This window comes from Panthera onca, chromosome D2 (genome assembly GCF_046562875.1).
Source record: "Panthera onca isolate mPanOnc1 chromosome D2, mPanOnc1 haplotype 2, whole genome shotgun sequence".
NCBI classification, from domain to species: Eukaryota; Metazoa; Chordata; class Mammalia; order Carnivora; family Felidae; genus Panthera; species Panthera onca.
Window position 1 is genome coordinate 76517775 of NC_138349.1, and position 14867 is coordinate 76532641.

Here is a 14867-nt window from a genome sequence, read left to right on the forward strand (position 1 = left end):
CTCGTTTTCCTGTCTTGGTACTAGTTCCGCTGAAGGTCTCTGCTGTTGGTTTCTGTTCTGGTGGATTGTAATCCTCTGTACTTGATTCCCCCGGATACGAAAGCAGTGGACCCCACTGTGACCCCACTTCTCTGATGGATCCAAGGAGGGCTGTTGACTTTGCAGTTGGTTGAGCTTTTTACTTGTTGTCAGGGAGGAGTGATGACTTTCAGGCTGCATGCTGGCCATTATAAAGTTTTCAGTATTTGAAAGCAAAATAATGATTTTATTGTTGTATCAGTATACCTTTGTGACCCATCATTCGTGTATCCTAAATCAACCACTCTACTATCATTGCACATTTAGGTACTACTACTTTTCCTTTATTTCTTAGTTATACTTCAGCTAAAGTGACTATTTTTGTGCACTTAAAATTCTTCTTCTCTAGATTATTTTCTTCTTATACCCAAATTCACATCCATAATTCTCAATCCCATACTCTGTTGAGAACATGACTAGAGCACCTGAGTGGCTCAGTTGGTTAAGCATCCAGTTCTTGGTTTCAGCTTGGCTTATGGTCTCCCAGTTCATGGGTTCAAGCTCCACATCAGGCTCTGTGCTGACAGTGCAGAGCCTGCTGGGGATTCTCTCTCTCCTTCTCTCTTTGCCCCTTCCCCACTCACTCTCTGTCGAAATAAATACATTTTATTAAAAGAAGAAAAAAGCTTTAAAAAAAAACATGACTTTAGTATTCATAATTGGTTGGATCGTTTGGCTGGGGGAGGAGGTGGGGGAGGAAAGGGATGAGGATTAGACCTCTTTCCATACCTTCAAGTCTTCACCCTGACTGCAATGGAAAATGTCGGAGTATCATAAGAAGTTGCCCGTCAAAACAGATAAAGTGACAATCCCTCCTCTCAACAAAAGGAATAAGGAGTCCTAAAGCTGAGAGAGCTTTTATCAAAATACTGGTGATGGGCATTTCCAAAATGCAAGTTTTTTTTTTAATGTTTTTATTTTGGGGGGCGTGCAGAGGATCTGAAGCGGGCTGTGTACTGAGAGCAGAGAGTCCAACGTGGGGCTTGACCTCACCAACCGTGAGATCACGACCCGAGCCAAAGTTGGACGCTTAACCGACTGAGCCACCCAGGCGCCCCTCAAATGCAAGTGCTTAATGATCACGAAAGAAAGATCAACGGAATTCTGTTAACCTATAAGAAATGATATTCCTCAATGTGCAGCTTAGACCTCCCCTTCTGTCTCAACTGAATTAAACTGACCTCCATGCCATTTGCACCAACTGTAACTTAACTGATAAGAAAAGTACAAGCGTCTTCCACAGAAACCACAATGTTCCAGATGTTGGTTTGAGATTGTTCACGCACACGTCCTGTGTACTTGTGCTTGCCTTTGGTGCCCTCTGCCTATCTCCTGGTGCACTCCCTTGCTCCTCTTCATTATTTCCTCTCTTCCTAGTGCTCCCATGTTCCCCAGAGAAAACCTGATTGGATAAAAATAATTGTTCATGGCATGAAACTATTTGCATTAAAACTTTTTTTTTTTAACATTTATTCATTTTTGAGAGTGAGGGAGACAGAGCGTGAGTGGGGGAGGGGCAGAGAGAGTGGGAGACACACAATCTGAAGCAGGCTCCAGGCTCTGAGCTGTCAGCATGGAGCCTGACAGGATTCGAACCCACGGACCGTGAGATCATGACTTCAGCGGAAGTCGGATGCTTAACCGACTGAGCCACCCGGGCGTCCCTGCATCTTAAAAGAGATCAAAATATTGTGACACAAAGGAATGAAATGCTAATGGTGTAATCTCAGATAGGAAATGTCTCAAATGATTTCAAATATGCTAACCACCACTTAGTCTGTAAAATAGATTTAAAAAATCAATGGTTACTTTCATATTCATTTCACAGTCTGCAATGTCGAACAATTCAAAGTCTGGAAAAGGAGGAGAATGACGGATAGTTTTTCAAGTGACTGAATCTTTGCAAACAGATCAGTCCGGGAGACAATGTTTATGGGGGGGTGAGGCAAGTCAAGACTGATTTTGTTAAGCAGATACCTTTATAAAATTATTTCCAAATTTTCTATATAAAATTTTTTAAATAATATATACATAAATAAATATTTACATATAAAGTTAGAACACTACCAAAAAAGCTGAAGCCTCTGTAAGCATTAATCTCTTCCAGCCCTGGTCCTTTCCCTGTTGCCCAGAGATAGCCCTTATTAGACACTGTTATGAGTTTGGCAAGTATCCATCCTTAAAAAAAAAACAAAATGAAACAGCTTTATTGAGGTATAATTATACAACCAACTACACATATTTAAACTGTTCAGTTGGATAACTTTTGACATAATGTATACATTTATGAAGTCTTTACCCCAAACTCTATGTGGTGAACATATCCACCTCTCAAGTTTACTCATTTCTCTTTGTGATCATTCTTCCCTCCCCATCCTCAATCACAGGCACCCAAAGATCAGCTTTCTATCACTAGAGATGAGTTTGCATTTCAATAGGTTTATATACATGGAGTCATACATTAAGTACTCCTCCTTTTTTCTGGCCTCTGTCACTCAGCATAACTATTTTGAGATTCATCCATGTTGTTAGTGATAATAGTTCGTTCCTTTTTTTTTTTTAAGTTTATTTATTTTGAAAGAGAGACAGAAAGAGTGGGGGGGAGGGGCAGAGAGAGAAGGAGAGAGAGAGAATCCCAAGCAGGCTCTGCACTGACAGTGCACAGAGCCCCCACATGGGGCTTGATCTCAACCGGTGAGATCATGACCTGGGCTGAAACCAAGAGCAGGATGCTTAACCAACTGAGCCACCCAGATGCCCCAGTTCATTCCTTTTATTACCGAGTAGGCTTCCATGCTAAAGGTATACCTCAATATTTTTACCCATTCACCCATTGATGGACATCTGGGCTGTTTCCAATTTGGAGTTATTACAAATAAAGTTGCACTGAACTGTGCACCAGTCTTTGGACATGAGATTTTAAAAAACGTGGGTAAAGATGTAGAATAGCAAGATCATGTTGTAGGTATACATTTACATTTTTAAGAAACCGCCAAGTGGTTTTCCAAACAGGTTGTACTCCTTAACACTGCAACCACCAGGGCATGGGAATCCCAGCTCCTCCATATCCTTGCCAACATCTGGTATGGTCAGTCTCTTAGTTTAGCCATCCTAACACGTGTCAAGTAGTATCTCATTATGGTTTTAATTAGAATTCCCTAAAGTACTAGTGATGTGAGTATCTATCCTTGTGTTTATTTGCCAACTTCTGTGGTCAAATGATTCTTTGAATGTTTTATACATTTTCCATTGGGTTGTTTGTTTCCTTATGTTGAGGGTTCTTTTCACGTTTTGGCAAAAAGTCCTTCGTCGAACACATGTTTTACAAATATTCTCTCCCAGCAGTGGCTGCCCTTTCCATTATTCTAAGTTTCTTTAGAAAAGGAAAAGTTTTAAAATTTGATGAAGTCCAATATTTACATTTTTTAATAGGTATGTGTTTTTGGTGTTGTACCTAAGAAATCTTTGCTTAGCCCAAAGCCACAAAAATTTCTCCTCTGTTTTCTTCTAGATGTCTTATAGTTTTAGGTTTTATATTCATGCACAAATCTTTTAAATATGTTTTAATTGCTCTGGAGTGAATGAATAAGGGTGGAATGGCTGGACCATATAGTAGGTATACATTTAATTTGTATTTATTTTGAGAGAGAGAGAAAGAGTACACAGGAGGTCAGAGAAAAAGAGGGAGAGAGAGAGAATCTCAATCAGGCTCTGCACTGTCACAAAGGCAGTGGGGCTTGAACTCATAAACCATAAGATCATGACCTGAGCCGAAATCAAGAGTCGGTCACTTAACCAGCTGAAACACCCAGGTGCCCCCGCCCCGACTTTTTTTTTTTTTTTTTTTTTTTTTTTTTTTAGAGAGAGAGAGCACATGAGCAGGGAGAGGGGCAGAGGAAGAGAGAGAGAGAAAGAAAATCTTAAGCAGTCTCCACCGTCAGCATGGATTCTGATGCGGGGCTCGATCCCACCACCCTGGGATCGTGAGCTGAACTGAAATCGAAAGAGTCAGACACGCAACTGACTGAGCCACCCAGGTGCTCCTACATGTAATTTTTTAAGAAACTGCCACGCTGTATTATTTCTGACTTCGTCTTATCTCCTTTATTGGCTTATTAGCTAGCCATAAGTCTCATTCGTGTTATTTTGTTGATTGTATACATCTTTAACATATCACAGTATAGCTTTAAATGATATTTTAATAATTCCTGCATTAGAACCTTAAAAGTGTGTACTTCCATTTCTCTCCTTCCTGCTTTTGAGTCAATTTTACCTTCACATACATTATAAACTCTGCATACATTGTCACTATTTTGCTTTAAATCTATTAGCTTTCAAATACACTGACCCCTTTAGTACAGGTCTGCCAGAGATGAACTCTTTCAACTTCTACATGTCTGAAAAAAAAAAGCTTCGCCTTCATTTTTGAAATACATTTCTACTGGGTGTACAATTCTATGTCCTTTAAACATACTGATCCACTGTCTCCTGGCTTGCATGGTTTCTGATAAGAAATCTGTTGTTATTCTTAGTTTGGTCGCTCTGTCATGTATCTTTTTTTCCTGTGGCCACTTTAAGACTTAGTCTTTGTCTATGGCTTTGAGCAAATGTGGGGCTTGGTGAAGTTGTTTTCATGTTTCTGGTGCTGGGTGTTCACTGAGCATTTTTGGATCTGTGCGTTTAAGGTTTTCATCTAATTTGGAAACCTTTCAGCCATTCTTTCTGCAAACAATTTTTGGTCCCCCACCATCTTTCCATTTCAGGGATTTCATTTACATGTATTTTACATGTATATTAGGTGACTTGAAGTTGTCCCACAGTTATTTTCATTTTTATAAAATTACTTTTTCTCCCCGAGGTTCATTTTCTTTTCTTTTCTTTTTTTTTATGTTTATTTGAGAGAGAGAGAGAGAGAGACCGCATGAGCAGGGGAGGGGCAGAGAGAGGGAAGCAGAATCCAAAGCAGGCTCTAGGCTCTGAGCTGTTAGCACAGAGCCTGACGCGGGGTTCAAACCCATGGACCGCAAGATCATGACCTGAGCCAAAGTCAGACAGAGCCACCCAGGTGCCCCATCCCTGAGGTTCATTTTCAGTGCTTTCAATTGTGGTGTCTTAAAGCCACTAATCTTTTCTTTTGCAATGTCTTAGCTGCTGCTAATCCCATCTAGTCTTCTTTTTTTTTTTTTTTTTTTTTAACCTCAAGTATTATGGTTTTAATCTCTGAAAGTTTTGCTTTGGGTTTTTTAATAGTTTCCGTGTCTCTACATAGCTTGTTGAACCTATGGAATACAGGTATAATAAAAGTTTTAATGTTCTCCGTTAATTCTGGGGTTTTTTTTGAAAATTCTTTTTTTAACTTTTTTTAAATATTTATTTATTTTTGAGAGACAGAGAGAGAGAGACAGAGTATGAGCAGGAGAGGGGCAGAGAGAGAGGGAGACACAGAATTCAAAGCAGGCTGCAGGCTCCAAGCTGTCAGCACAGAGCCCGATGCCCAAACTCACAAACCGTGAGATCATGACCTGAGCTGAAGTCAGACACTCAATCGACTGAGCCACCCAGGCACCCCTAATGTTCTCCATTAATTCTAACATTTGTGTCAGGTCTGGGTTAGTTTTAATTACCTAATTTTTCTCCTCATTATTAGCCTACATTGTCCTACGTCTTGCAAGCCTAGTATCTTTATATCCCAGACACTGTGCATTTACCTTGTTGGGTACTTGATATTTTTGTACTTCTATATTTTGTATTTGTATTTATTGAGTTTTTCAGGATGCAGCTAAGTTACTTGAAAAGAGTTTGATCCTTTTGGGTCTTTTAAGATTTGTTAGGTGGGAGTGGGGCAGTGCCTGATCAGTCCAGGGGTAATTACTTACCGGTACCGAGGCAAGACTCTTCTGTGTAATCTACCAAATTCCCATGAAATGCAAGGTATTTGCAGTCTGGTTGGACTGGTAAGCACTATTCATGGCTCTGAGTGAGCCCCGGGTACTGTTCCCTCTGATCTTCTACTACAGTCCCTCTCATCATCCTCCCCAACTGTGGGTCATTTCCAACATGAACGCATCTATCAGTAAATGGTATGCTGAGTAGTCAAGAGGGACATCCCATGGATCTCTGAGGACCTTTCTGCGAAGTCTCTACAGCTTCCTGTCCTGTGACTTCTAGCCACAGTTCTTCACATCAGGGAGTCCATAAGACTCTGCCTCGATCCCTTTCTCTGCGCCACACCCTGGAAATTCTCTCAAGGCATTAAGCTGGGGCAAGCACAGGAATCACCTCGCTTATATCCTGGCTCTTAGGGATCACTGGCCTTTTTTGTCTGATGTGTAGTGCCTTAAAAACTGTTCTTTCATATATTTTATTTGGGTTTTTTGCTGTTCTTGTTTCAGGCAAGAGGGTAGATCTAGTTCCGGTTACTCTGCTTTGGTTGCAAGGTAAAGTTGGTACGTATCCATTTTTTAAAAATTAGAATGTAGTTATAGAAAACATATGGATTGGTTTGTGTCTACCCCTGATATCACTTTGCAACTTGTTTTTTCATTTAAAATGTTTTCCTAGCTTACTTTTGGTACCTTCTGTAAAATATTGCATTGCATGATTATATTATATATTTATTCATCCCCCTATTGATTGACATTTAGATTGTTTCTAATATTTGCTATGGCAAAAACACTGCATCCAGCATTCTTATGCCTGCCTCCGTGTAGCACATGCAAATATTCCTTTAGAGAAATTTTGGGTCAATGTTAGCGAATTTAGCAATTTTAGGTCAAATCGCTCTCCAATGTGACCATATAAATTAACATTCCTACAGTGTATGAAAACCTGTTTCTTCAGTCTTGCCAGTATTTGATATTGGCAAGATTTCAAGTTTTTGCCCTTCTGCTAGCTTCTTGTTGCTTGAGTTTGCATTTCTTTTATTTTTACAAGGTTGAATATCTTATATTTTTATTGACCATTTTTGTTTCTTCTGGGGATTTTCTACCTAGTGTTTGTCCAACCTTATGCTGAATTATTGTTAACATATTTTAATTTATTTAAATAAATTCTTAAAACTTTGGACTGATTTTTTATATATATAAGTTATATATTATATACTATTCTATTTTATAATTAGAAATACAAATATCTTATTTTATATTTTTACCTAAATTTTATTTATATTTTATATTTAATTAATTTTTATATTTTATAATTATAAGTTTTATAAGTTACAAAATAGAATATCATATATGTAATTAATTTCTCTAAGTTTACCCCTGTTTTATAATTTTCTATTGTCTTATGGTGCAGAATTTGAATTTTTATCCAGTTAGGTTTATCAGATTTTTCTTTCATGTCTGTTGATTTTTTTACCTTAAGAAAGCTTTTCCTGTTACTAAAGTTATTAAAACATTCTCTCTTATAGTTTCTCTTACTAATTTTAATGTTAAATAATTTACAGTTAGATATTTAATCTATTTGAAGCTTACTTTTATGTATAAGGTATGGTAGGGATATAAATCGCATTGTTCATCTAAATAGCAAAATATCCCCATACTATTTTTGAACTATCTTCTCAACATTTAAATGTTTCAATCATATAGCAAATTCCCCAAAGATACAAGAATCTGTGCTTCATTTTTTTCTGCTCCTGTTAATCCTTTTCTATACCAATACTCACTGTTTTAATTACTGTTACTTTATAATACCTTGCTATCTCATAGGGCAAATACCACCTTTTTGTTATTCTTTTTCAAAATTATCTTGAATTTACCCTTCCATATAAATTTACAACCAGTTTCATGTTCGAAGAAAATCTTATTAGTTTGATTGGGTTTCATTAACTGCATAGATTAATTAGGCAACCATGAGTATCTTTACAATATTGAGGCTTCCTATCAATTAACCTGGTATAGTTCTCTATCTACTCAGATTTATTTTCTACAGCCTTCAGGAAAGCTTTGTAGTTCTTGCGATTTTTAAGGATAGTTTTATTGAATTTATCCCCAGTAACTTTATAGCTTTATTTGCTGTTTTAATGGGATCATTTCCACCATTTCCATATTGCTGATCTATAGGAAAGCTGGTGGTGTTCCGTACGTTGAGCTTTTTCTCTCCTCCAAGCTAAATTCACCTATTAGTTCTAATAGTTCCTCATCTGACTCACTTATATCTAAGTCCACCTTCTTGTCTTAGCTCGGAATACACTCTAGAGGCATCTACATGGCTCGGTTGGTTAAGAGTCTGACTCTCGATTTCAGCTTAGCTCATGATCTCGCCGTTCATGAGATTGAGCCCCGCACTGGGCTCTGTGTGGACAGTGAGGAGTCTGCTTGGGATTCTCTCTCTCCCTCTCTCTCTGCCCCTGCCCCACTCGTGTGCTCTCTCTCTCTCTCTCTCAAAATAAATAAACATTTTTTATAAAAAAGAATACACTCTAAATGACAAGTTTTAAAATAATTTATTAAATGATGGATGATTTTGTAGATTCCCAAGTCAGCAACTTGAGCCCGTGTTCCACATTCTGAGGGTACACAGCACAGGAAACTAAACTCTCAGGTGCCGGCTACACAACTTTTAGTTGGTCGCCGATAACGCCAGGTTTTCTTCTCATCTGCCCTTTTCTCCTAACAGCAGAAATGGAACAAAATCTCTAGCTGACTTCAGTTAGTTGGGTGTCAGGTTTTGATCCATAAAGTTCATCTCTTTGATCAGATTTTCTCTTAATATCTGGAGCAAGAAATAAATTGCTATTATATATATTCACTAAGAAAGCAGCCGAACATGCTGAGGATGATGGCACCCAAGGTCAAGGTACCAGCACACACTTGTGAGTGGTGAGAGCGCAAGGCTGTAGTCAGGTTCCAGGATAAAGTGCTCATTAGACAGCCATACTTTTTCTCCCATCTCCTTACCTCTCCGTACCTCCCGCTCCCTATCCATGGCACTCAAAGTGTTTTTAGCAAGACCCACACTGAGAACCACCCACTGTTCCATTCTCTTTGTGGAAAACCAAACACAGCACAAAAATGGTGGTTTTCTGGCTCATGCGTCGTAATGGGTAAATGATTCAAAGTAAGCTGGTAGAAGTCGGCAAGAGAGATTTACTCTCCTGTACATAGAACGGCTTTTGTCCAAGTAGGTAGAAGAAACTTTAAGAACTATTCATGCTTAAGTATATGCACCAGAGTGCTGTGCCCCTGTCAAATAGGGCTCACATCAACAAAAATGATAATATTTTCCTTACATAAGTTTTCTAGTCCCTCTGTCAACATTTTGGAATACATCATTTGTAAGGAACATCTGCAAACGCATAAAGCAATCACTTCATGGGAGACAACGAATGCTTAAAAAGGCAACAAAAGAACATTTACAATTTTTAGATGTGAGTTTCAGATGTGAGTTTCCCTCACTTTTGGACAAGGATGCAAATTCAACTCTGTAATAAATTACAGTGCACTGTGAAGATTAAACGCACTCTTGGCACTCTTGGATTGAGTTCGCGCCTTCCTCCATCCTATCCTACACACAGCTGCCACACTAATCCTCCAAAAACACCAATTTTCATATGCTGCTTTTCAAAACTAGCTTCCTGGCTTCCTGTTGCACGAAAAATAGTCTCAAATGCTTTCGTCTGGCATTCAAGGCTCTCTGTGATGTGCACCCTGGCAAACATTTCACACACAAGCATGTGGTGTGGTGGAAGAAATGATCTCCGGCTAGTTATTTAGAGACCCCAACTGGCCCCACGGCCCCACTGACCCGGCAAAGGTCCCATGCACCTCCTAGACTCATTGGCTTACTCAGTAATGGTCTGAAAGGCTATTACTGGGTCACATGCCCAAACCCTAGAGTCGGGAGTCAGGGTGATGTTGCCACTGCCTAATCACATGGACTGAAAGTGGGAATGGCGGTTTTCCAGAAGAAAACTGGGGCATTATCATGAGCAGTCAGGTGGTAAAACAGCTGAGATCCCCTACAAGTGCCTTAACACACTGGACAAAATTCAAGGAGACAAGCAAACGTATTAACTCTCATTAGGCCTCTTGCATCACACACAATTCCACAGGGTTTTATCACACAGATGCAGCTGAGGGAGGCACTGTCTCATTCTGGAATGTGAGGAGTCTCCTATTGCCCCAAATCCATGCACTTCCATTATAGCTGCTTGAAAAAAACCTTTTTTTCATGTTTATTTATTTTGAGAGAGAGCACAAGCAGGAGAGGCGCGGACAGAGAGGGAGAGATATTTCAAACAGACTCCACACTGTCAGTGTGGAGCCCCACATGGAACTTGAACCCGTGAGCTGGAAGATCATGACCTGAGGCGAAATCCAGAGTCAGACACTTAACCAACTGAGCCACCCAGGCGCCCCCATTACAGCCACTTTTATATAGATGAGACCCTGTCTGGGAGCACAATTTGCTGGGTTCATTGTATGCAATGTACATACCCTCAATAATAACTTTTTATCTCAGGTTGCACAAATTTGAGTAACACTTAGCCACAATGGTGTAAAATGAACAAAAACAACATATTCTGTGACGAATCAAATAAAATATATTTTGAGTTAATGCTTTCTCTCTTTAAAGATAACATTTCTGATAACTGTCATCCGTTCGTGAAAAGACACAAGACCAACAGTTTGTGTGTGTGTGTGTGTGTGTGTGTGTGTGTGTATGTTTTTCTCTACTTAAGGCCAGATTGTCTTGAATAAAGGTCTCAAAGTTGGCCTGAAGGCTTTCAAGGCAAATTGTCAGGTTGAGGGTGGTCACCACCCAGCCAGATGGCTTGCATACATCTTCAGTGCCTTTCTTCTACACATGCTCTCTTCCTGGTTTAAACCTTCATGATCCCAGTTCTATAGTGAAACAGTATTTGCAAGTCTCTCTTGACCATAAACTCCTAAAAGTTGGGGACTTCTCACTTTGGTTTCCCGAGGGCTTGGCATTTTGTTTGGCGTTGGGGCAGGGGGAATGGGCAATTCAAAAAGTATGTTATTTGATGCTATGACTCAATCCATCCATCTATGCTATGCACAAACACTATGACAAATTTCTTATAACAAATAGGAACTTCTTGCAATAAACTAAATTCCAAGGAAAGAATGAAAACAGGAAGGTAGCTGGTTTATTTGTACCTACTATGTGAGAGGCACTGGTTTAGTTTTTTTTGGTTTGTTTGTTTTTAATGTTTACTCATTTTTGAGAGAGCATGAGCAGGGGAGGGGCACAGAGAGGGGGACAGAGGATCCGAAGTGGGCTCTATGCTGACAGCAACCAGCCCAATGGGGGCTCGAACTCATGAACCATGAGATCATGACCTGAGCTGAAGTTGGATGCTTAACTGACTGAGCCACCCAGGCGCCCCTGGTTTAGGTATCTTTATAGACACATTATTCCATTGAAGTTTCACAGTCCTATAAATTCTTACACTCAAGAGTTTGCATTGCTTGCCAGAGTAACCCAAACTCCCAGTGACAGGGGCATGAGTCATATCCAGCATGCCTGACTCCTTGATTACCAAGTCCACCATCCCCATTTACCATGATTCTGAGATTCATGAGTATGTAGGGGCTATCAGGAAATGTAAAAAAATGTCCATTTTAAAGAGTGCTTTTTAAAATTTTTTTAATGTTTATTTATTTTTGAGAGAGCAGGGGAGGGGCAGAGAGAGGAGTCACAGAATCTGAAGCAGCTTCCAGGCTCTGTGCTGCCAGCACAGAACCCGACACAGGGCTCAAACTCACGAACCATGAGATCATGGCCTGAGCTGAAGTCAGCTGAAACAAGCTGAGTCATGGCCTGAGCTGAGTGTTTTACACTCTTTAGAAGCAATAGAAGCAAAAGCCGAATGACATAATGTGAGAGCAAATAGCTTGTATGGGAATCTGTGGGAATGATGGTGGATGAGAATTGTTTTTAAATTAGTTCTTTTGTAAATTGCAAAAAAAAAAAAGTTCTCGTTTGTAGTGCACACTTTATAGTTCACAAAGCACATGGGAACAGTGAAGATAATGATGGGTTATGGTTGCAATTCATAGAAAAGGAGGTACAAGGAAATTGAATGAAAGGAGATAATAATTTACGTCCATAATCAATCCTTAAAAAAAATTTAATCTGAAAGTACATTTCTGCCACCTATCTTCTATTCAGTATAATAAAGAATGAGAGTGATACAGAAATGAATTCTAGTTCAGGGTTTTGAAAGGCCAACCAGCTTTAGGGCAGTGCTCGAGCTTACAGTGTTAACAAGATAGCACAATTTGATATGTGGTTCCTGCCAACCAACTTTAGAAATAATTCCATGTTCGTGAGAAGTCTGCAAGAACCACAAACCAAACCTCAAAATAGATTCGAAGAAAAAATACTCTTAGAAAAAATTTCCCTTCCTATCAGAAGCAGACCAGAAGGAAGCTTACGCTCCCACTTACAAGTTCCCCAGAAAGCTTCATCTAGAAGGCTGTTACTTTCTTCAGACACACAGCCGATCACTCTTTTCTGAGGCTCTTGCCTCTTCCATGGCCTCTTCCAGAGACTAAGACACCAATCTGGAGAGCGCCATGGGCCTCCGGACCACTAAACAGATGAGGAGAAGCACAAAACAAGCCTCTGGTCACCACGAGGGTATGTAGGTATTTGCTGCTTTTCTGCGTTTCTCAAAGCTGAGCTTTGGGCTGGAGGCGGCTCCTTTAATGATCAATTGCTGACACTGCGTGCTAACAGCCATTATGTTGTCTCTTACATACGTCTTTCCATCCTCACCTGCCCAGGCCGATGTGGATTCTTTAAAAACCCTTAGGAGAGTCCTGTTACATTTAAATTGCCTATAACGTTTGTGTAATAGACTTATGACTGACGATAGGTTTAATTAAAATACAACTGTCTTTGGGAAGCCTGGGTGGCTCAGTGGGTTAAGCGCCGGACGACTGCAGCTCGGGTGGGTCCTGATCTCGCGGTTCCCGAGTTCCAGCCCCGCGGAACTCAGAGCCTGGAGCCTGCTTCAGAGTCCGTGTCGCCCTCGCTCTCTGCCCCTCCCCCGCTCACGGTCTCTCGGAAAGTGAATAAACGTTGGAAAAAATTTTTAAAAATACAACTATCTCTAATGTATTCTTGGTAAACGACGCCAGTCTGTGCTCCCGTAAGTAACTGGCGCATGTTCCCCTTTAAATTAGACCTTAGTGGTTTTCTTGTAAGAACCGATTCCGCATTTCCGAGAGAACCCCGGCTATTTTTCTAGAACGGCTGTACGGGTGTGGATCAGGCGCTCTCTCGTTTCCCTCCCTTTGTGCAGCATCTATCCTGGAGGCCACGTAATAGCTATCTGCCAAAGAAAACTCCGAATCGCGGTTGTCAGCGTGTGCCACCATGCAGCGGCATTCGCTGCCCAAAGACCGGGAGACTTTAGACAGCAGATCGCGGGGCCTGCGGTGGGAGAGCTGCGTGCCGGCCCCGGCGTGATTAGGGGGCCAGCACGGCGACCCGCGACTGCAGCCGGGATTTAAGGCCACTGATTCCTTCGCAGCCAGGCCGGGACGGCGCTCGAGGGGCCGCCAGGTCGGGAGCCTGGGCGCGCGGCAGGAAGGACGCCCGCTGCGGGCGCTGCCCGAACTGGCGACGCTCCGGGCACGCGGGCGCCCCTCCCCGCGCCCCGGCCCCGGCCCGCGCCTGCCGAGGGAGGGAGGCGGCCGCGCCGAGAAGGGGCTTTGCTAATTGCCGAAGCAGGAAGTGAGCACGCGGAGGACGCTGCGGAGAGTCTGGGAGGAGGTGGAGGAGGAGGAGGAGGAGGAGGAGGAGGAGGAGGAGGAGGAGGAGGAGGAGGAGGGGCGCGCAGAGCCGCGGTGGTGAGCTCCGGGAGCGTCGGTACGGCAGGACCTGCCATCCCTGCCCTCCCGCTCTCCAACCCCGTCCCCGAGGCCGCGCAGCCCCCTTGGGCGCTCGTCTGCCCCACCCCGCCCCATGGCTTTCCCGGACGACCCTCTGCGCGCAGGTAAAGTGACACCGCGCCCTCACCTGGAGCGGGAACCGCGGCCCGCGAGCTCGCCAGGCTCCCGCAGCTACCGTGGGGCCGAGCCTCCCGCGACCCCCGGGGCTTCCCGGAACGACCTTGGACGGGGCGCCGCACCCCGGTCCGCGCGGGGTCGGGCCGGGGACCGCGGCGGCGCCCGGGGCCCCGAGGGCGCGGTGCGAGGTCCCCCCCGCGAGCGGCTGCCGATCCCCGCGGGTCTCGCCGGCCTCCTGCGCGCCCGCCGCCCCCACCCTTCGGCACCCCCACGCGTGCCTGGGACGCGCCTTCCCTCTCCCCGCGCTGTGGCCCCCGCCGCTTTTGTTCTGGACTCGGGATCCCAGTTGAAACAAGTCTCTCAAGCCTCTCTGGCAGGAAAGAGCGCAAGGAGTGGATTTCATTCTTTCCTCCCCGGCTCTTCCTTTCTCCCCACTCACAGGCCTTCTCATTTCTCCTTTTCTCTCCTCTTTTTCACTTTCATTAAATGCTTTTGTTCTGTATGTACGTTGGCCCTCAGAGCCGTTGCATGACCTGGTATCCAGGAAACCGAGAGGCTGATCCCACCTGTGGGATCCCACCTGTAGAGGCCTTTAATTAGAATGGTCTCTAGTTCTGTCCTTATGTGAAAATACTGTGTGTACCCAGGCCAGAATCTCGGTTTTTCTTTCATCTCTTACTTGATTTAAGGGCCTCCTCAGACTTCACCTTCCAGGATTTCTGCCCTTGCTCTCCCATCCTCTTGGGAGGAATGAATGAATGATCGAGCTACTCCCCGGGGCGCGCTGCGGATTTTTCTCCT

At 42.7% G+C, this 14867-nt stretch overlaps 1 protein-coding gene across 10 annotated transcripts in view; it reads left to right on the forward strand.

The window, feature by feature from the left end:
* The window catches only part of EDARADD (EDAR associated via death domain), a 95098-nt gene that overhangs the window by 11452 nt on the left and 68779 nt on the right, over nt 1-14867 (forward strand). For 2 of the 10 annotated variants that reach the window (XM_078434182.2, XM_078434181.2), the window contains exons 1-2: nt 13292-13830; nt 13873-14053. The exons of 1 other annotated variant lie outside the window; for it this stretch is intronic. Coding sequence is in view for 3 of the 9 variants with exons in the window: in XM_078434181.2 (XP_078290307.1) it covers nt 14023-14053 (31 nt within the window). In the remaining 6 variants the exon portion in view is untranslated. Of the gene's footprint in view, nt 1-6470; nt 6525-12468; nt 12691-13291; nt 13831-13872; nt 14054-14867 lie in introns of those variants that run through there. 7 more of the 10 variants (XM_060642892.3, XM_060642889.3, XM_060642890.3 and 4 more) reach the window with 5 other exon arrangements.